This window comes from Peromyscus leucopus, chromosome 6, assembly GCF_004664715.2.
Source record: "Peromyscus leucopus breed LL Stock chromosome 6, UCI_PerLeu_2.1, whole genome shotgun sequence".
In the NCBI taxonomy this organism is placed as follows: domain Eukaryota; kingdom Metazoa; phylum Chordata; class Mammalia; order Rodentia; family Cricetidae; genus Peromyscus; species Peromyscus leucopus.
This window is the reverse complement of record NC_051068.1, coordinates 8,908,773-8,930,416: the sequence shown is the minus strand read 5'-3', so window position 1 is coordinate 8,930,416 and position 21,644 is coordinate 8,908,773. Positions and strand designations below refer to the sequence as shown.

The 21,644-nt window shown below is 43.0% G+C and overlaps 1 protein-coding gene across 1 annotated transcript; it reads right to left on the bottom strand.

Annotated features, from left to right (window-relative positions):
- Positions 1-1,741: 1,741 nt before the first annotated feature.
- Positions 1,742-17,792, bottom strand: Eif5a2 (eukaryotic translation initiation factor 5A2). Its single transcript, XM_028875815.1, has 5 exons — positions 17,685-17,792; positions 16,899-17,099; positions 16,293-16,397; positions 6,441-6,572; positions 1,742-5,744 (listed from the first exon to the last, which is right to left on the bottom strand). Exons 2-5 carry the CDS (start codon positions 17,061-17,063, stop codon positions 5,685-5,687), a joined length of 462 nt encoding a protein of 153 aa, XP_028731648.1. The 5' UTR covers positions 17,064-17,099; positions 17,685-17,792; the 3' UTR covers positions 1,742-5,684.
- Positions 17,793-21,644: the final 3,852 nt, after the last annotated feature.

Below are 21,644 nucleotides of genomic sequence, written 5' to 3'. Positions count from 1 at the left end.
ATCTGCAAGTAAGAGCAAAGTGTGGGGGCGGAGGACGGAAGCCTAACTGGGTATTTCTTTACTGTCTAACTCTGGCTTGTAGACCTGGAAAGTTAAGGTTATCGGTAATAATGATCATATATATATAAAGTGGTAACTGCTATGGTAACCTGGCATGGCTCATCGTGCCAGAGAAAGGACATGAACGAGAGAAAGCACTGAGCTACTTACAGTCAACCTGGTCACATGGTTCAGAGTGAGAACTGGAAGGATGGAGGGTTCCGTTCAAGGACTTGTCACTCCACTTAGGCCACTGTGGAGAGCACAGCAAACCCAGCTGGCAGGGAAGGGACACCTGAGGCCCGGCACATCAGGGTGAATGGACCGTTAACCTCTCTGGCACATGTTCTGGAAGGATGGAGAGAATGGGAGGAAGCTGGCAAGGTCTTTTCTATTTCCTGTAGACCCCTGCACCAAGTCACTACTTTACACACTTTAAAAGTGAACGGCCACCCGTGGTGCTAGTGCAATCCCGGCGTTCAGAAACTGGAGGAGGGAGGACCCAAAATTCAAGTTAATCTGGGCTACACCAGGAAACCCCATACCAAACCAACCAAACCAAAAACAAAACTCCAAAAAACCCCTAAACAAACAAAAATCCAAACCAAACCAGAGCACTTTCAGTTTTAGACATACATTTGTAATGAGTACCTGACGGTTTGAGACCCACACGTAAGACACACCAAGCACTCTCACTCCTGTGCCCTGACCCCACACCACCCGTCCCTCGTGTTCACGTTTCCTTCCCGAGCCTAACCAGGACCACCACACTGACTGTGGGTTTAGAGCCTGGAGCTGGAGCCCAGTGGGCTCAGCAGTGGCCGCGCAGACAATGGTTTCCCTCTGCTGGGGTCTAACGCCAGTGCAGTGCAGCAGCGCAGAGGCGGCCCGGGAACCCCTCTCCCATGACTGACAGCTGACCGGGCCAGGACTGTGTGGGCTCAGTGAGGTACTCACAGCTGTGAGGTCATGACTGCAACCACTGCATCACATCTCCAGGATGGCTCTTCGGTATCTGAGCAGGGGCTTGCTACACAGCCCAGGTTGGCTTTGAACCCAGGATTACCCTCCTGGTAACCTCTGGTGTACCACCATGCCTGGCTAGCAAAAAATTTCAGAACTTAAAAGGAAGACAAGTTCATATCTAGCCGGGAACTCAAAGTTAGAGATTATTATTCTTAGCCATAAAGGTATACACCACAAGTAAGGACCTAGCACATGAGACTATAAAAATTGAAGGCTTTTTTTTGGAAGTTCTATACACAGTGAATACAATTTTGTAGTACAAAAATATTTTAAGAATGTACACATATAAGAATTGTGCACTCTTAAGTTTATTTTCATTTAATATAACATGAAGTTAACAGACATATTTTAAGGTAACAAAATGTTATCATTAATAAGATTCTGCATTTTAAAGGGTATTTTAGTATAGCTGGAGATTTAACATTCAAAGTTTACTCATTTTTAAAATGTAAAACACACAATTATAATATCCAGATCTTACAATTTTAGTTTTAACCAAAACATTTGCAAGTAAATTCAAGAAGTATCCTATATTTCAGACAAAAAAAAAAAATACACAACTAACAAAGTGCCAATGGATTAGACAACGTCATCTGCTCTGTTTTCTTCTGGGAGGAGGGCAAAGTCCATGATCACATACAACTAGTCATTTCAAGTCGTGGTTTAGAACTAGTCGTTTGAAGTATATATACTTCATAATAACAGTGAGTGCGTACTTGTCGATTAACCATGATGACGAATCAGCTCATGAATGCAGCTGTGCTCTTTAATAGGCTCTTCAGTCACTGCGGAATAGTTTAGTATCCAGTGTTTCTAAGAGTACAGTCTCAAAGTAAGATGAACCAAGTCCCACCAACATCAAGAAATGGTTTCTAAGAACTTCATATAAATACAGAACCTCCCTTGTTACTTAATAGGGTCAGATCTGTTTAACGATGTGACCAGCAGTGATGGAAAAGCTTGGCAATAAGTGTTTCCAGCAGGTGATGGCCTTGTGTGCACAGCCCGAAGACGTACCCTCCACATGAAGGAGACAGATTACCAGATGTTTACAGCTCTCTTCGGGCACTTGGCCTCACTGGTAGTTATGTTGGTTTTTGAGTGTTTAGGTAATAGACAAATTAAATTACACAGTGACTCCAAACTGTGTTTCCACAGAACATCTGTACTCCATAGCTAAATTCCAATGTTCCCTGTACAATCAAATAATAATGCTGTTTGTCCAATTCAGAGAACACATTTCATAGATTTAAGTTAATAGATTCAATTTTAAGATTTTTCTACCATAGATTAAAAAAAAATCTTTGTTGCCTATTACTCATCAGAATGCTAAGAGAAACAAAGGCTTGAGAACTAGGAAACATACCTGAACATCACAAGATTTGAAGGTTCATCGCCACAATAGACTGTTTATGGAAATATGCTTTGATAGTTTTGCTTTCATACTAGAGATCTGCATTTTCTCATGGCAAATATGAATTCAATAAGTAAACATTTTAAGATACCCAAAGAGTTAGGATTTCCTGTCTGTTTTTGAATGTGTCTGAGAGCCACTGCATCAATGTCCGGCTCCAAAACCCTCTTTGGGGTCCACGCCAAAAGGATACTAACAGATACATAACCAAGAACAAGATTTCAAGGCAAGACCACTGGGGAGATCCCAGTACAGCTGCTACTAATGCTCCCATTTTTCTTAAGTACTTACCATATAGCTTAATTATGTTATACAAGAATTTCTGTTTATATGTATTACAGTATTATGACGAGAAAAACCTGCAATCTGTTTGTAGACAGCTAGCTTTAAAATAACAACACTGCAGCTCTTAGCACAAACAGCCCTGAGAACAATGCATCCAAATTCTAGCTCAACTAGAAACAATCTAATTGGGAAACCTTAGAAGTATAAAATCAAATTCTGGAAAACTTATTAAAAAACCCAACATTTGAGGCACTACAGACTACAGTACTTTAATAGTTGGAAGGACTTTGAGAAAAGAACAGAGCTAAGTGTGTTTATACACACACACACACACACACACACACACACACACACACACACACACACACACCATGTGGTAATGAAAAGCATGTGTCCCCAAATATTCTAAATATCATATTGCAGTATCTTCTGCTAAAGATATCACGCCTGGCCTCAAGAGTTTTGGTCACTGATATAAAGCACTGGCACAAAAATCTGTACTGTGAGGGGGAACAGAGTCAAGAGCTTGGTTGGTAACCAAGTGACTGGCAGCCCTCTCAGGGCATCAAGGATTAGAAGGCCAAGTTAAGGCCCAAGGGTCAGAGGGCAAAGGACTGTACCAGTGTAACAAAATCTTCACAGTAGAAATACAGTATGTTGTTCTAGAATGAAACATTCAACCTGTTCATACTGTCTAAACAGCAAAGAAAGAAAGAAAAATGTACAGACATGAATTTGCAGTGACATCCAATGAGTCTTCACTCTCTTCACGGTGCTTGTGAAACTGGAGATCTGCTACAACAGTACTGCCAGCACGAGGGATCAACTGTTAGCATTTCTCTCATGTCCAAAGACGCCATTCCTGGTTTATGTTAAAAATATATATGTTCCCTGCTTCCCTGTACTAAATGAAATATTTTGCTCTAAGAGAAACATTTATGTGAAAATAAACAGTCCTGTATCTTTAAGATCTATACATATTGGAGTATGTACACTTACTTCATATAGTACTTAACATGAAATACTTTTGCCATTCAAGGTATGGAGCTAGAGATACATTGCTATTCACTCTTACACTGCAAAGGAAAATAGAGATTCATGTGAAATTTGACGAGTTAGGAAGAACAAGGGCATGCTAGTCCTGAAGTAATATGAAATCAAAACACTGGCGTGGTTATTAATTGGCCAGATGACCAGGAAACAGTAGAAATAACTTTTTGGAATTCCTGTGGGTAACACACCAATCAGTACAACTAAGGTACACACAAAAACACCGGAAATCTGAAGCAGTATGTAGAACATATTTAAGAAGATTTCAGCCCAATTCCTAATTGTGCTTTGCATGGGCAAAAGCTAAAAGGTCACACTAAAGTCAACTGGCTATGACTTGAATTTTTTCTTGTGCTTTAGAAGTCTCTTCCTGGAACTTCTCTTAAAGTATCTTTCTTCTTCTCTGGATTGGTTTGTGGAGGCTAAGACAAAATTTAAAACTGCATACAAATTAAGCAACTAAAATCTTGGCATTTCTACTGCTCTTCCCCACTGCTGATCAGATCAGCTGCACTGTCACAGAGGTGTGTCTAGATGGGAACACAGGACTTTGCGGGTGCAGACAAGGAAGAGACCCGAGAGCCAGGGTCAGAGAATCAAGGGCTACAGGATTTTGTTCTAAGCCGCACTCCAATGCGATGATTGTGATTTTCGTCAGAGTTCTTCACAAACCCAGAACTATGTCTATGATTCTGGACACAATCTACATACAATCCAAAAATCTAAACAGAAATGGAGGGGCATCACCCACAACATATTGAAATAATCCAGTTCACAGAATCCTTTCCTGGTTAGATTTACATCAGTAACAGAAGTCACAAGAGAATATATATATATATATACACACACACACTTAAAATAAGTTGATTTTCAAATAAGGTAATACTTCTTCCATGGTTTATGTCTATTTCACTTTAGAAAAGCATAGAGACATTTAAAAAAATCAAGTCAAGAATTCCAAAGCAACTTAAGAATTCCTAATTATATCTAACGTCAAAAACAAATATACTTAAAAAATTGTGAGAAGGGCTGGATCACCAACATTATGAACACCCACAAATAATGGTTGGAAGTTGGGCAGAGTCCCTGTAAGGCCCGTCCTTCTGGTGCTGGGGCAGGGGCTGGGGACACAGCCAGAGGCAAAACCATAACTAGAGCCCACTCTACTTTGTGTGTTGACTGGAAGGTCTGAAACAAAGCCCAACGCCCACTGCCCTCTTGGCCACTGTCCCGGGTCTTCCTTAGCACTTGCTCAGATCTACCCCAGAGTTCTATCTTCTCTGCCAACCACAACAGGTACTGAACCCTATGGAGGTCTATCACCAATTTGACAAAGAAAACCATAATGGAGGGGGATACATGGGACACTTGGCCACCAAGATAACGACATTTTTTGATGAGTTTAGTTTCAGGAAGTGTGTTTGCCACACAGAGCCTGGAGTTTTGACAATTCCATCTTATAATCTATGAATTCTAGATATTAAGTCTGGAATCAGCAAAGAACAACTCAACTTAAATGCATGAAACTTCTATTGCACTAGATGCTACATTGTTGAATTAAAACCCTGGTTTGTTAACCACTTAAGTTCAGGAGTGATTTGCTCAGACAAGTGACATCTACTGAAGCTATTTTACCTGTTTCTTACGGTCACATACTGAAGACAGCAGGAATGTTATAGGAAAGATACTTATAAAATTATATATCTTGATATATTCTTTTAAAGTTGCTAACTGCTTGCAAAACTAAGCCAGCACAATTTCAAAACAATAGACACATAACAAAAATAAAACGTGAGGTTGCTTATGAAGGCCATAGCTTTGGGACAACTAGATCCAGACCTAATGGACCTGCTCGTGCAGATGGTCCTGTCTATTTGCAGGGCTTTATGGCTACAGCATATTCTTCACTCATGGCACACATGACAGACACCTAGAAGGGGAAAGGCAAGCAAAGAGTTACTCAGGAGGTAATACGCAGAAAAGATGTGTTGTGTTCATCCAATACTGTAGACTTGTGGATTTCTTTTATAATGAATTTGTCAAGGGGTAATCCAAAGCAGTTAGCCTATCTTCAGGACAGTTTTCTAGAGTAGAATTCCTCAGATGGTAGCTCAGGACGACTTCCAAGTAAACTGGACACACTCTATCAACAGTTACTTCATATTATACTTCTGAGTTAGAACAAGGAGTTCATCTTTCCCCTCTGTACTTTTTTCATTCCTTAAACTCATAGGTAGATCTAAAATAAGTATGGAGTTCCATGTCGATCCAGAACAAAGAAAACCAACAAACAAAAGCACCTTCCAAACCTGATGCTTTCTTTGGTAATAGGTCTGTAAGGATGCCATGGAAATTGCTTTATGGAGATCATTTCAACATTTCAGTGTATTTTAAAGTTGTATTTCACAGCTTTTGGAATTTATTTTATGTATTATTGTTGTGTGTGTGAACAGATGAAAACTATTTTTATTAAAGGTGAAGAAACACACAGACAGCAAGGTGTTCATTTAATGACCCCTGCAAAGCAGAGGCTCTCAGGAAGCTGAGGTCTGCACCTATAGTTTTATGCTGACCTGTTCAGGGCCATTTTAAAAACATGGCTTTGAGAGTCTGCCATTGGTCTTACCTGCACATCTTCACCTGCATTGTATTTTCCTTCTATTTCTTTGCCCAGTTCACCTTCTGGTAGCTTAAGATCCTCTCGGACTTCACCAGTTTCTGTTAGCAGGGAAAGGTAACCATCCTGAATGCATATGAGCTATTAGAAGAAATTACAAGTGCATACTGATTAGATCATATCCTCTTTGTTGTAATGTTTACACAGTTCAACTGCAACACACATTAGGGTGGATAAGAACACAGCAATACATTAACAGATTTGTGGCATTCAAAATGCTAACATGCCTCATGTCTTTAGTTTTACCTAGCACTTGGGAGGCAGAGGCTAACCTGGTCTACATTGCAAGCTCCAGGCCAGCCAGTACTAAATAGTGAGACCTTGTTTCAAAAAGAAAAGAAGAGTAAACTTCAGGCATGTGTAATACCCCAGAAGACGTGTAATCCAGTCCCTGGACTAGCCTCACCACTTCCTGCACCGCCAGGGCATTCATAGTTAGACACAATACGACAAAGCTGTTCCTAGGGAAACGATTTACCGCAGGAAACTTCTTAGCAATATGCTTTAGAAACCTTGTAAATCAGAAAATATAACTATTTCCCTTTAACCGCCACACGTATACATGAACATACTGTATGCAAAAATTTCTGTTAGTGGACATCAAAGTTATTTTTAGTTTTTTCACTATTAAAATGATGCATTTTATAATTTGATTACAAGCAAAATGAAGTGGAAATTTTTTGGTCTTCAGACCAGTGTTAACAGATTTTTATAACACTTCTGTACATCTATATGTCTATACACAAATGCATACATATATAAAATATACAATATACTCTATCATCTCTCTCTCTCTCTCTCTCTCTATATATATATATATATATATATATATTATATAGTATTTTGATCTTATTTCCCTGTTACCATCTCTTGACCCCTCCTCCCCTGCAGCTGATCTCCACTAGCCCCTCTTCTATTTTCAAGTCTTCTCATTTCTTGGTGAGCTATCAGGGTTGCTTACGGAGCATGGGTGAGGGTTGTTTAGAGGAGTCTGCTGCAGCTTTCTGGCACTACACCGCTGAAGGAGAGATCTCTCCTTCCACTAGGATCCACTGACTGTCTGTAGACCTTCAGGGAGGGATGGTGACAGACTCTTAACATTACCTTAGCTTACAGTCATAATCTAACCCGTAAAAAAAGCACACTTTTTGATACAATGCTTTAAAAATATTTTTCTAATTATGTGTAGCTGTGCATGTGTGCATCTGTATGTTTATCTGTATAGGCGCTTAAAGAGATCAGAGGTGCCAGAATCCTCAGGAGACAGAGTTGAAGGTAGTTGTGAGCCTCCCAGTGTGAGAGCTGGGACCTGACCTTGGGTTCTACAGAACAGTAGTAGAACTGCTCTTAACTGCTGGGCTGTCTCCGGCCCCATACATACTCTTTTATTACAGGAATGAGGAAAACAGCAAGTCCCCACCATCAGTGTGCCTACAGTTCCAAGACACTTTGCAAAAACCACTCATCTGGACTATCAGCTGCTTATATACATACATGCATATATACATACATACATAATACATACATACATACATGTGCGTGTGTGCGTGTGTGCGTGTGTGTGTGTGTGTGTGTGTGTGTGTGTGTGTGTGTGTAATGGGACATGGGCCCTGACATCTGTAACCAGCTCTATGATATAAGCCAGCATAACATATAGGAGTTTCAAAGTGTTCCATGAACACCACTTAACAGGCTTGCTATGCATAGGAGAGTCAAGCCTTGATTCTACACAGTGAATACTATGAACTGTAGCAGTATTTTCTTGTGGGGACCATTAGCCCATAAATAATGACACAGAGACTTATTATTAATTATGAAATCTTGGCCTTAGCTTAGGCTTTTTCTTAAATAGTTCTTATGACTCAAGTTAACCTGATTCTACTAATCTACCTTCTATCACATGGCTGGATTACCTCTCCTCTGTACTGTATCTCCAATTTGTTTTGCGTCTGCCTGCCTCTCTTCTTCCCAGAGTTCTCTCTGTCCTTGGAAATCCCACCTATGCGGTCCTGCCTAGCTATTGACCATTCAGCTTTTTATTACACCAATCACAGCAACACATCTTCGCCCAGTGTACAAATCTACAACAATGGACTTTTTGTCACTCAAGTTTTGGGGAAGTAGCTGGGTAAACAGTGAAGTACAAGCAGTGTGAGGCACACGCAGTGTTTACATCTCTGAGGACAGGCGCTTGCAGGAGGCAGACTGTCCCCTTTCAGTGGCTCCTGAGGTAGAGTGCCATACTTCAAGATGAAGGGTTCCTATTGCTACCAGTGACTGAAACGCAGGAGCCAGATAATAACAATGGGATCTTATAGTTATTTACAAATATATTGTTTTAAGAGTCAGAACTCATGAAATGAACTGTGGTGAAATGTATGAAGTATTTCAAGACAAAAATGCATAACTGTAATATAAGCATGCAGTGAAGCCGAACATATATGAACATTAAGGAAATTATTTAAACGGTGGCCATCTTTACCTAGATTCATCCCTTGTTAGCACCTAAACTGTCTGTGTATGTCTTTGTATGTGTGTGTGTGTACACCTACATACAGTATACAAAATACACTGCTATACATTCTTGTTTTTTACTGAATCATTTGAGAACACGTTTCACAGATCACGACTTTTCAGATATAAACACTTCAGTGCATTTACCCCCCAAACACGGACACACTCTTATGTAAACTTTCCAAACTAATCTTTTACCTGTCTTCAAATGTGCCACTTGTCCTGATAGTCTGATAGCAACTTCCTGTGCCTGGATAACACCCTGAAGTTCTCTGCTGTTGTGTGGGTTTCGTTTCTTATAATGTGGAGCAGCTCTGTCACCCTGCCTGTCAAGACATTGACACTGACTTCATTTAGAGAATGTCGCTCAGTCTGGGTCTGCCTTGTTATCTTGTAATCCATGTAATGTATTTTTGGAAGAAACTATCTAAATGATGTATCCTTGGAGTACCAATCACACCAGAAGGCAAATATACCTATCACACTAATAGAGATGCTAACCCTGACCACCTGGCTACTAGGGCGGTAGCTGCAAGATCGTTATGGTCTAAATATGGTTCTTTCTCTCAAAAGGAAGGAAGAAGCCAATGGTGTTACTGTTAAATTCTCAAAGCCTTTCGGATTAGAACACATTTAATACACACAGTTGGTGTCCCAGACTCCTGACTAGCACCTGAGACTTACTGGCACTGAAATGTGGTGTCTTCTCTTTACTAAAAGGTCTTACTAAAATAATCAAGGGCTACTTGGGAAACCAGGTGATTTCACATTCAGAGTGGTTAGTGTACATAATGAATCTCATACTTTACTAGAGTATGAGGAACTATCAGGACTGTTAGGCACAGTCCAAAGGGACTCAGGAATTAGTGTGACTAAGCTCACTTTGGCCAGTAACAAAACCACCTGGAAATTAATATGGAAGACAAAGATAATGTACTGAAACTCAAATATGTTGTTGCTTGAGTTCCTAGTAAAGGTCAGTTTATCGGTTATCTTCAGTGCACACCTGGAACAGATAGTTTCAGAAACTGATATGGGAGCAGGTGAGAGAGCCCAGTGGGTAGGGAACTTGCTGCCAGGCTGACAATTTGAGCTCAGTTATTACACAGTAGGAGAACCAAGTCCCTCAAGTTTTCCTGACCTCCACAGTTCCATCGTGGTGTGTGTGTGTGTGTGTGTGTGTGTGTGTGTGTGTGTGTGTGTGTGTGTGTCCCGGTGTGCACACATATAGACCCATGCATGCGCACATGCATGCACACACACAGAATGAGGGAGAGAAGGATAAGGAAGGGGTAAAGAGAGAGAGAAGAAGAGAAGAAGAGAGGAGGGAGGAGAGAGGAAAGAGGAGAGAGGAGAGAGGGGAGAGGAAAGAGGAGAGGGAGAGGTGTTTTTTAAATGTTAAAATCCCTGGTAACCAAAGGCAGAGTGATGTATTTATTCCTTGTGTATTTGTACACATGCATGAGAATGTACTCAGGAGATGTGTGCCCTAGTCCTCAAGGTAAACAAAGCAAGCGATGAAGAGTTTCCACAGAAGTAGTCTGGCTCTCAAAGAAATGGAGGAATACCGGATCATTGCTTTGTTTCCTTGAAATGAATGGAATGAGGCAATGATGACATATATATCTAATAACGTTACAGAAAAACCTAAGATTCCACCAGGTGTGGCGGTGCATGCCCTTAACCCCTTAATCCTCACACCCCAGAGGCAGAGGCATGTGGCCCTGAGTTCAGCAGGGGCCCTAGTTGGTTTCCCACACTCCTACGGATGATGCCCTATCTATCTATACCATGTGCACATGCAGCACTTACTGGACCCATGGGTTACGTAATAAAGAGAGAGATGTGAAGTTGGGGAGAGCTGTGGGAGGGGCAGGCCTGGGGGTGCTGGAGGAGGGAGAGTAGACATCATCTAACTGCACTGCATTCATGTATGAAATTTCCAAAGAATAAATAAAATGCTTTTCAAAGGAGTAGGAGGTGTCATATATTGATAAGTATCAAATCCAGGTGATATGTATGTGGGATTTTGATACTCAGAAAATGCCACATTAAAAAGAAAAATACAGCCGGGCGGTGGTGGCGCACACCTTTAATCCCAGCACTCGGGAGGCAGAGGCAGGCAGATCTCTGTGAGTTCAAGGCCAGCCTGGGCTACCAAGTGAGTTCCAGGAAAGGCACAAAGCTACACAAGAAACCCTGTCTCGAAAAACCAAAAAAAAAAAAAAAAAAAAAGAAAAAGAAAAATACAGCCAGTGAGAAAGCTCAGCAGAAAAGCATTTGCTGCAGCAGCCTGATGATTTGAGTTTGACTCCTGGATCCACATGTGGAAGACGAGAACTGACTACTACCATGCGTGAGTGTGCGTACATGCATACACAGAGAAATAATAAAAGTACACAGGGAAAAAGATGCAGAGTTCTAGAAAGCGAGAGCACTGGAACTATAAATGCTGCGGAGAGGCGCAGTTGGCTGAGAGAGGACGAGATAATCGGAAGGGTGCAGGGGCCGTTAGTGACCACAGATCCTGCCAATGATGTGCCCAGAATAAGGCAGAGCGTAGAGAGGGGGGTTATGGGAAGGGTGGCTCTGTTTTGTTTTCTGCCTGTGTTTGTATTACTAATACACAGCAGGTGGCGGGGAAGACTGTCACTACGAGTGCTTTCTTAGCCCCAGTTTCTGAATTTGGCTTCACATTCTATTTCAAAACAAGCAGCCGTCACTATGAAAGGTGAGACTTTCTTCTTCCAACTTCAGCCGTCTCTCCCTGGCACCTTCAGCTACTTCTCAGAATATGCTGGCCCCCGGTGAAGTGAACTCTTAAACATTACTATTGTATCACCTAAATCAGTAAGATGAGCATCGGCTGGCGGGTCACCTGACCCAGCCCGTCACTCTGTTGGGAATGCACAGGCCACATGAAGTGAAGAAGCATCACGAGATAACACGATAGGGCTCAGACTCAGAGAGCACTTCCCCCATGCTGACCACTTCTCCCCCGTGAACTTATACCAATGGCTTGATGGGGAATTCTTTCTGTAAAAACAGAAACTTCAGAATCATTTTTAGTGGCCATGAAAGATAGGAGGGACCATGCAGACAGGGCTGTGACAACTGGTGGCGCTGGGGAGACTTCTACTGTATTGGTTTCTACTGCATATGGGCAGAGTCAAGGTTGGGTTGGAAGGTCGAGGACACTGGAAAAACAAAGCTAGGAAAATTGTTAATGAGCTCTAGGGTAGTGGTCTATGCACAGACCTCTCTAAATGAAAGCAGATGTTCACTGGTGGGTGCCAGCTGTAAATGAGGCTCTTAATTAGATGAAACACTGTTACTGCTGGATTCCACTCTGTGGGCCTCAGTACTGTTCTACAGGTTACAATATAATACAAGCTGCTATTTTTCCTGTAAGGAGAAGCCATTGGCTTTAACCTATCACGGCTCTTTTCACTGTTATCTCTAATGATCCTGTAGCAATACACCTGCCCTTCTTCCTAAATTCTGGTTTAGTGGTCTTCCATTCTCACAGACAGAATGCTTCCTTCAAGAACACAAGGCACTCACAGAACAGATTAAAATGATAACAAGATTTCAAGCACAGGGAATCAGAGCATCGTTATTTTCTTTATTACTATTATTTTAATTTGCAATATGGAGGCTGTGAGATGGCTCAGGGGATAAAGGTTCTTGCCTACAAGTCCTTACATCCTAGGACACACATGATAGATGGAGAGAACCAGCTCTTGAAAATTGTCCTCTGACCTCCCCACGTGTGTGCATGCAGGGACACACACACACACAACGCTAAGTAAATGCAATGTGGATTCAAAAGTCATAATTCTGGCAGTCTACTGATCACCTAAGGGTCTATGATATGCACTTTATATGTCGTGTACTCAGAGCTTCCCCTACGAGGAATGGTCTTCAAACGACAGAAAAGTGTGGCAAGTCCAGAAAACACTGACTCTGTAGTAGAGTGTAAATTCTAAAACAGTGACTCCAAAGAATAACCTAACAAGCCAGTTCTACGTTTGACAATTTGGGAATTCTCCCGAAGGGCCTGAATGCATTTTCTATTTTACACCACCACAGGGCCCCAGACAATTATAACTTCTTTTGAGAAAACTAATGGAAATTAGCAATTCTAATCTGGGCCAATCTTGGAATGGGAGTCAGGAGACACTTTCTTGCATCCTGAATTTATTTTAAGAATACACAAATTACATCTGTAAATATTAACATATTTCTTCTCCCATTTTTTAAAAAATTATTACAATGAATAGATGTACACAATCTACTTTGGCTGGCAGTCAAATTGGGACTCAAAATATTGAATTCAGCAGATGCAAAGGAACTGGTATAGGAAAGCCAGATAATAACAGAAGCAGGGATTTAACCAAGGCACTTGGAGAGGGGAGTGAGAACCACCAGAGTATAATAAACATATTAGAAAGCTCACAGAACCAAGTTCCTAACTGAACGACTAGAAATAAACATTCAATGCCAAGGGAAGCTGCAGACCCTGGGCACTTCCTATGTCAGGCCTGGTCCTGAGTGTTCACCAACCTCCTATGCCAGGCCTGGTCCTGAGTGTTCACCGACCTCCTATGCCAGGCCTGGTCCTGAGTATTCACCAACCTCCTATGCCAGGCCTGGTCCTGAGTATTCACCAACCTCCTATGCCAGGCCTGGTCCTGAGTGTTCACCAACCTCCTATGCCAGGCCTGGTCCTGAGCGTTCACCGACCTCCTATGCCAGGCCTGGTCCTGAGTATTCACCAACCTCCTATGCCAGGCCTGGTCCTGAGCGTTCACCGACCTCCTATGCCAGGCCTGGTCCTGAGTATTCACCAACCTCCTATGCCAGGCCTGGTCCTGAGCGTTCACCAACCTCCTATGCCAGGCCTGGTCTTGAGTGTTCACCGACCTCCTATGCCAGGCCTGGTCCTGAGTGTTCACCAAGCCTCAAAACGGTCCCGTAAGAAGCTTGTTATTCACATCCCAATTTTATGATGAAAGAGACCAGAGAGACTGAGTAACTTGCCAACCAAGGTCACACAGTAATAAGTGCCAAAACAGAGACCAAGATCCAATCGACTGACACCATCCTTGACTATCCACTGTGCCATGTGGACTACACACTAAGGGTGAGACTAGGGAGAAGTAAATAATGCCTCTTGGGTGCATGCTTGAGTAGGTACCCAAGCACCCCCACCGCAGAACACTTCAAAGAGAATGAATGAGCATGCACAAACTGTGTGACCAGCCAAGCGAACATCTGCAGTAGAGACAGGGCCACAGTGAGTAATTCTCCCCTTTGCCCTAGGCCTGTGATATGGCTGGCATTGGTATTAGACCTGTCTGTACAGGAAGCGAGGGGCACACTTGGACCTTACTAAACACCCACATAAAACCTGAACCAAATTCGTCCTTTTATGCTCAGTTTTAAGCTTCAATCAATGATTCATTAATTTGACCATAGCAATTATGTGAACTGTGGTGTCAGCTTGACGAAGTATCAACAGGTAGGAACATGGGGAAACACCACTGAATACGATGAATACTGAGTATTCAAGACATTCACCAGACAGGATGAGAAAAGAAATCCATCTTGGCAAAAGTAAATTCTATACTTAGCCTTAATCATCTTATACACCACCACACTGAATAAACATATCCATTTAACTGTTTCCTGAGGGCCTATTACACCACATCTAAAGCCAGTGAGCTGAGAACATGGAGATGATCAAGTAGAATCTGACACAGAACATGTGAAGCAGAACAGAACTACTTGTCGGCATACACAGCTGCTATGGCCACACACTTTCCAAATCACCCTTGGTTTGTAGACTGAAGGCTGCATACTGTGGGAAACACACTGTGTAAAGACCACCTGGCTAGAAAGTGCCAGGACCAGACCAACCTAGATCTGCTTGACTCAAAACACCACTCGCTTTGGTGTTGACGGAACTATCAAAGTATTTTAAATTTGTGTGGACTCAATACAGAAAATATAAGTGGCATAGTGAAAACACAAAACTGTTCACCATATTAAAACGAGGAAAATGTTTACACATGGATAGCTTCAAAGGAAGTCACTGAGTGCACGAGGTAATGTGGACCTTCCCAAACCTTCTGTGGTGCAGGCAGACCAGCTTAAGGCTAAGGGTCAAGCTCACACAGAGAAGATGGAAAGTTTATTTTACTCCACGTTTGATACAAGAACTGCTTAGCCATGATCAATCAGAACTTCTCACATTCTAGAAGGTCAGTTACCATCAACACTCCAAACTGTAAAATGCTATCATTAGACACGACCTGTCTCCAGGGGTAACTGGAACTAAAACTTGAAGATTACATACATATATATATGTGTGTACAAATAAGTTAAAATTGTATTATAAAATACATATGTTAATAGACGGTCACAGTTAGTGGATATAAATAAGTCAATTACATAGTTTTTCATTTTCTGCTTGTACTCAGTGGCCATGCACTTTATATTTATGGTTTTCAAGTTACTTCCTAGAATACCAGAATACTTTCAAAAATACCAGATTCTGACATGTAAAAACTTGGTTAGTAGGAATATGAATTCCAGTCTTGGAAGTCTTAGGTCTGCTCATTGAAAAGAAATACCACACTTAGGAAGGAATTCTCTAAACCTGAAATAGTTTACAACAGAGAGAACAGTAAATTTACTATATATTAGATTTATTTACTCATTTAGTGGATGTATGTATGTGGCACATGTGTCTCACAGCTCCTGTGTGGAGGTCAGAGGACACAGGAATCAGTTGTCTCCATCTGGAACTGAGCTCAGGGCCAGGCCTTGACACCAAGTGCCTTTCTTACGAAGCCATCTCACTGGTCCAATATAGTGCCTTTCCAATGCAGGGGCAGAGGCTGGAGGAACAGCAGGAATGGTAGGGTGCTGGCCTAGAACATGCACAGGCCCTGGGTTTGATCCCCAACACAGCATAACAGGGCATAACCTGTAATCCCAGCACTCACAGGAGGATCAGAAATTGAAGGTCATCCTTGGATGACAAATGAGTTCAAGGCCAGCCTAGGCATATAGGATCTCCTATTTCATAATTTTAAAAAAAGCACAAATATTATCAAGAATAAAACAAAACACTATTTCTCTAATCTGTAAGATAAGTGGAGTCTACTAAAATTGGAGAGCAAAGGACCCTGTAAAACTACTCTCAAGTCTTGTCAAACTCCTACTAAATAGGGTGTTCAAGACATCTGAAACAGTATTATTAAGGAAATCAGTACTCACTTGATAATCGTTTCTCTTAATATTTGGAACATCCATGTTGTGAGTAGAAGGACAAATATCTTCATATTTTTTGCCAGTGAAAATATCAATTCCAACAAGGTGTACCTAACATGGAACAGGAAACACGTTGATCTGTCAGGAGCTCATTACACCAGGGCACAACCCCAACACTGATCGGAATGGATTCTTTCACCCCTTTCCAAGGTCATCTTATTTTCTTTAAAAAAAAGTAGCAGTGGTCATAGAACTGGTGTTCAGTAAACACCTGACAGTTTCATGGAATCAAAACTCAACACACTACAGACCTCAGCACTTCAATTAGAAAAGTCCACAGAATATGAAGACCAGGTCTCTTAGAATTCTAAGAACAGGTTTGTTTCAACTGTAAATGAGATGTTTTGGATCACCAGATTCAGGAAAGTTTTAGTTTCCAGTTAATGAAACATTCTAAGGACTCAATTAAAGGAGAGCACTCAGAGTTAATAGCTGATCATTCAGAGACTAAGGGATGAAAAAAAGTTATTTTAAATATAGAAACCTCATGATGTAGAATGAAACACAAATGATATTATTGCTGACGCCAAAGAACGACCTGGAAGGTCTTACCTTAGCATGACCATGCTTCCCAGTCTTGGAAGTTGACATCTCCACGATTTTGCACGGTCGTCCTTTGAGCACCACGAAGCCGTTTTTGCGCAGGGCTGAGCACTGCATAGGGTAAGTGCTGGAAGCCCCTGCATCTCCAGTAGTGAAATCAATTTCGTCTGCCATGATGGGCTGGGGAGATGTGAGGTTTTTCTGCGGGAACTACGCAAAAAGTTTGTTTGCTTTTTAATAAAGGGCATGTCTCATTCTGGGGGCAGGTAACAACGAGCATCCCTGGCCCGTTATACTTGCATTTATAGGACACCCACTCTTGAGTGATGGATACTTTGCCATTCAGGCCTCTAAAAAGTTTTCCAGCCCTTGGTGGGAGGTAGGGAGGGCAGACGCAGAGAAGCTCGCAGGGGAGTGAAGGCTTCACCAGCCCTGGGCCAGCAGGTCCGATCCTCACCACCCCACCCCAAGAAGTGCCCACGACCTTCCTGCGCCGGGCTCCGGGGCCCGGCGCCTCCACCCCATCCCCGCAGCCGGGGCGTCAGCCAGGCCGCAGGTCCAGGGAAGGCTGGGACAGGGGCGCCCGGCCGGCAGCACCTGTCCCTCAGCGCGCCTAGCACCCGCAGCGGCGCCGCCCTGGCACCCCGGTCTCGGCCCAGCGGCGAGGGGCCTGCGCCCGGCGGTCCCGCGCTCGCCCGCCTTCAGGTTCCCGTGCATCCCGGCTCCTCCCCTCGCCCGGACCCCAGCGTCGCTGGCCGAAGCCCCCGCCCCGCCGGCCCGGCCCCAGGTCTTCACCTTCGGGCCCGCACCGCACGCCTTTGCTGCGTCCGCCGGTCCCTGCGGCTGCGGCGGCGCTGGCGGCCGCGGCTGGTCCAGGAGACGGGGCGGGGCCGCCACGCTTCCCACACCCGGCTCCCCGCCCCGGCCCGCCCCGCCAGGGCCCGCCCCGCCGGCTCCACACTTCCGGGATAGGCCCGGGCGCGGCGCAGGCCCCGCCCTCAGGGCTCCCATTGGCTCGAGGCTTCCCGAGTCCCCGCCCAGTCACGTGAAGCGCGCCCTGGCAACCCCACGTGCTGCGGATTAGTGCACTTCCGGCGTGCAGAGCTGGCTGCAGTCGACCGCTTGAAGCTTCGCTGTGATAGCGGGCGCGAGGCATCCTCATCTTCAGCTCGGGGCCCAGCTGACCTTGGGGATAGCCATCGGCCCTGGCACGCAGGTGCGTGGCTGCTGTCACATAACGGTCTTCAGAACTCTCAAGTCCTGCGGATTTTCCAAGTGTCCCGAGTGGTAGTGGAGTGAACTTGGATTCAAGCCTCTGGCACAGCTTGCAGCCCTGCTTGGGGTTCCAGTCCGTGCTTGGAGCTCGAAGGGCCAGGTGCCGTGTTATTTCATGACTGCATTGTAGGCCGGCAGAGGCCTCCAGACACCCTGTGGTGAGGTGCTGGTGCAGCCTGGCCCGAGTCAGCGGTGTTCCCAGGGGTGGGAAATCCTTCAGGATGTGAACTAACCCATGTGCCCAGAGACTGTCTGCTCTGCCCTGCGGTCTTCCTGGCATTGGTGTGCCCTAGAATTTGGGGTTTTGCTGTTGTTTGTTGCTAAGGATTAAAGACAGTTTCATCATAGTTGCATTTCTCTGAGCTTGAAGAGAATCTAGGTAATTAGCTTTTCACCCCACAACCCAGTTCATGTCGTTCAGTGACTTGGTATTGCCGTCTTGTAAGTAAACCCAGTCTCATATTCATGTATACACATATGCAGAACATATTTCACTTGTGTTGTTTAGATGCAATAAGCGTGTGGCTTCCATAAAGTAGACTCTGCCTCTTGTTAAGATGTGAAAGAGCCAACTTAGAACCCGAGGCCATTGAGTTTCCTCTGCTTTTCCTTATGCTTCTTAACCTATCCTATTATTATTATTATTGCTGCTAATATTTAAGTAAGAATTACACAGACAGTGTACTGTTTCATCCTAACTACTAATGTTTTTTTAAAAACTAAGATTAAAGTTGGAATTTATATAAAATAAAGCTTACTTTTAGTTCCATGAGTTTTGAAAAAAAAGTCAATATATAATCACCCCTATTTAACAAATACAGTGCCTTCTTTGGAAGTCTGTAGAACACTGAGGTAGCACATTCTGAGCCCTTGTTTCTAGGAGAGTTACAGCATTCCTTGTAGGTTCCTGCAATCACACTTCACTGTTAATGAGCGATTCTGTCATGTTTACTTCTATTGAAGACACCTTGTTTCATATATATGGTTGACATTGGTTGTGTGGCTAGCAGGACTATAACTCAAACCTGGTATTTTATCTACACACCTGTCACCTCTGTTTGGCACAACGCAATCTTGTATGTAGGAATACTAGAGAACTTTTCAGCATGGTATTTGGGGGCATTTTAAACAGAAGACATAAAATGCAAAACAGAGAACAAAGTTCAAAAAGAAGTAGTAAATAGAAGAAAGAAGCCTTATGTGCATCCTGATAGTTGATGTCACAAAAGAGAACACTGCTGTATTTGACCTCAGCTAGGAAAATGTGCACATTCACAGATGACCTAGAAAGCACATGTGTTGGTTAGGTTACTAGTGAGTATTCTTTTGTGTGTGTGCAAATCCATAAATGCGGAATCCCAAAATAGTGTTTAATTAATTTATTGTTTATATATTTATCGGATATTTATTTTTGCACCCTTACTTCGGGAACTCCCAGGTAGAGTCAGTCTCTTGTCCATAAGCTGCTCGTAGTCCATCAGTAGTCATTTTTCAAAGATAAATAGTACCAGCAACTAGAGAGCCTGGACAAAAGGAGCTCCTCCTGTTTAGCCTAGGTGTTGGCCAGGTAGAGTAGAAGGAATCTGCATGTAATTTTGAGTTTCCTACAGATAGGTTGAAGGGTTTTGAAAAAGCTGGAATTAATGTCTCATTAATATGTTCAGTTTAACCTAATAAATGTGTCTAAATATTCTTTTACATGCCACCAATATAAAGTAATTACTTAAGGTATTGTACATTAAAAAATATTATTATAATTACTGAATCTTTAGTCTGGTGTGTGTTTTTCACTACCATCTAAATTTAGAGTAGCCACATTTCAGGTACACTGTAAGCTGTATGTGGCTGATGGCTTGTTTGTGAGCATCACAGATTGGAAAGTATAGCTTTAGCTTCCCTGGAGGTGGTGATCGAATGTGAGATCTAGAAGCTAGTAGTTAAGAAGCTGTTAAAGTTTAACCATGCAGTTCCTCCCAAAAGACTGATAGACTGAGGGCTTGTATCCCCAGCCGGGGCACAATTTTGGGAGATTTCTGGAAACTTTAGAAGGAGGGAGTAGATGCTTTTGACACATACTCCCAGGCCATGATGTTCTGACCAAGCACATGGGGCCAAACCATGAGACAAAATAAATGCTTCTTCCTTTAAGTTCTTTCTGTCAAGTATTTTGGCCATAACAATAAAAAGTTAATTCAGAAGAGAGTTATAGGGGGAAATGGGGAAAAAGTCATAATTGAATGTTAGAGGTCAAGATGGAGAGGCACAGGGTGTAAAGAATTAAATGAAGACACATTGTTTTTATGGCATTAATATACCATCCACTGAGATGGAACATTCAGAAGAAGCACGTTTCAAGTGAGTTGAGTTCACGTTGGGTTGAAAATCCTTTGGAAGTAGGCTCTGAAATAGAGATCTACACTGGAGAATCACCAGCATGGATGTGAAGGTGTGATGGTTCTAGCTGTGATAGTGGATGAATTACCTTGGAATAAGTCGGCACAGTTGTCTTAGGACTTCTGTTGCTTGTGAACCACTATGATCAAAAGCAACTTGGAGAGGGAAGGGCTCACTTCAGCTTACAGTTTATAGTCCATGATCCCGGGAAGTCAGGCCAGGAACCTGGAAGCAGGGAGAGATGCAGAGGTCATGGAGGAGTGCTGTTTCCTGGCTTCTTCATGGCTTGCTCAGCATGTTTTCTTTTGGTACTTGGGCCCACCAGCCCAGGGGTGGCACCACCTACACTTCTCTGGCCTCCTACATCCATCATTAATCAAGAAAATGCACTGCTTGCCCACAGGCCAGTCTGGTGGGGGGTTTTCTAGGTTGAGAATTCCCTCTTTCAGATGACTTTAGCTTTTGTCAAGTTGACATAAAATTAGCAAGCACAGTTAACTCCTTGTCAACATGACACAGACACATCTACTATTCTACTAGGACCTTTCCTTTCTCATTTGCCCCTAAGACTACATGTTAATATCACGATATAAGGGATAAGTAATTTTAAAGGTCCCACAGTCCTTAACATTCCAAACACTTTAAAAGTTCAATCTTTTTAAAATATCCAAAGTCCCTTTCCAAGTTCCAAGTTTCTTTAAAATGCCTACAATTTCTTTAAAACTCTTAAGTCTCCTTAGAAGTTCAAAGTTTCTCAACTGTGGGCTCCTAAAATCAAAATAAATGCGTTCTTACTCCAAGAGGGAAGGCCCAGGACACAGTCACAGTCAAAGCAAAATCAAAATCAACATCGAAAAACGTTCAGTGCTTCATCTGGGACACGCACATTCCGGGCTCCAAAGGGCCTGAGTCACTTCTGCGGCTCTGCTGTCTACAGCACACCCAGCTTATCTTCTAGGTTCAGCCTGGCATTACTGCTGTGTCATTGGTGGTGGTACCATGGTACTTGGCATCTCTAAAATGTTGGGGCTCTTCACTGCACTGCATCAGTAGCCTCTCATGGGGACTCAGACCGTGGCACATGGT

Coding starts and splice junctions, on each gene's coding strand:
- Eif5a2 (XM_028875815.1), bottom strand. CDS start 17,063: ATGGCAGACGAAATTGATTTCACTACTGGAGATGCAGGGGCTTCCAGC. Junction 16,398..16,898: donor GGAAGCATGGTCATGCTAAG/GTAAGACCTTCC, acceptor GTTCCATGTTAG/GTACACCTTGTTGGAATTGA. Junction 5,745..6,440: donor ATGCAGGTGAAGATGTGCAG/GTAAGACCAATG, acceptor TTCCCCTTCTAG/GTGTCTGTCATGTGTGCCAT.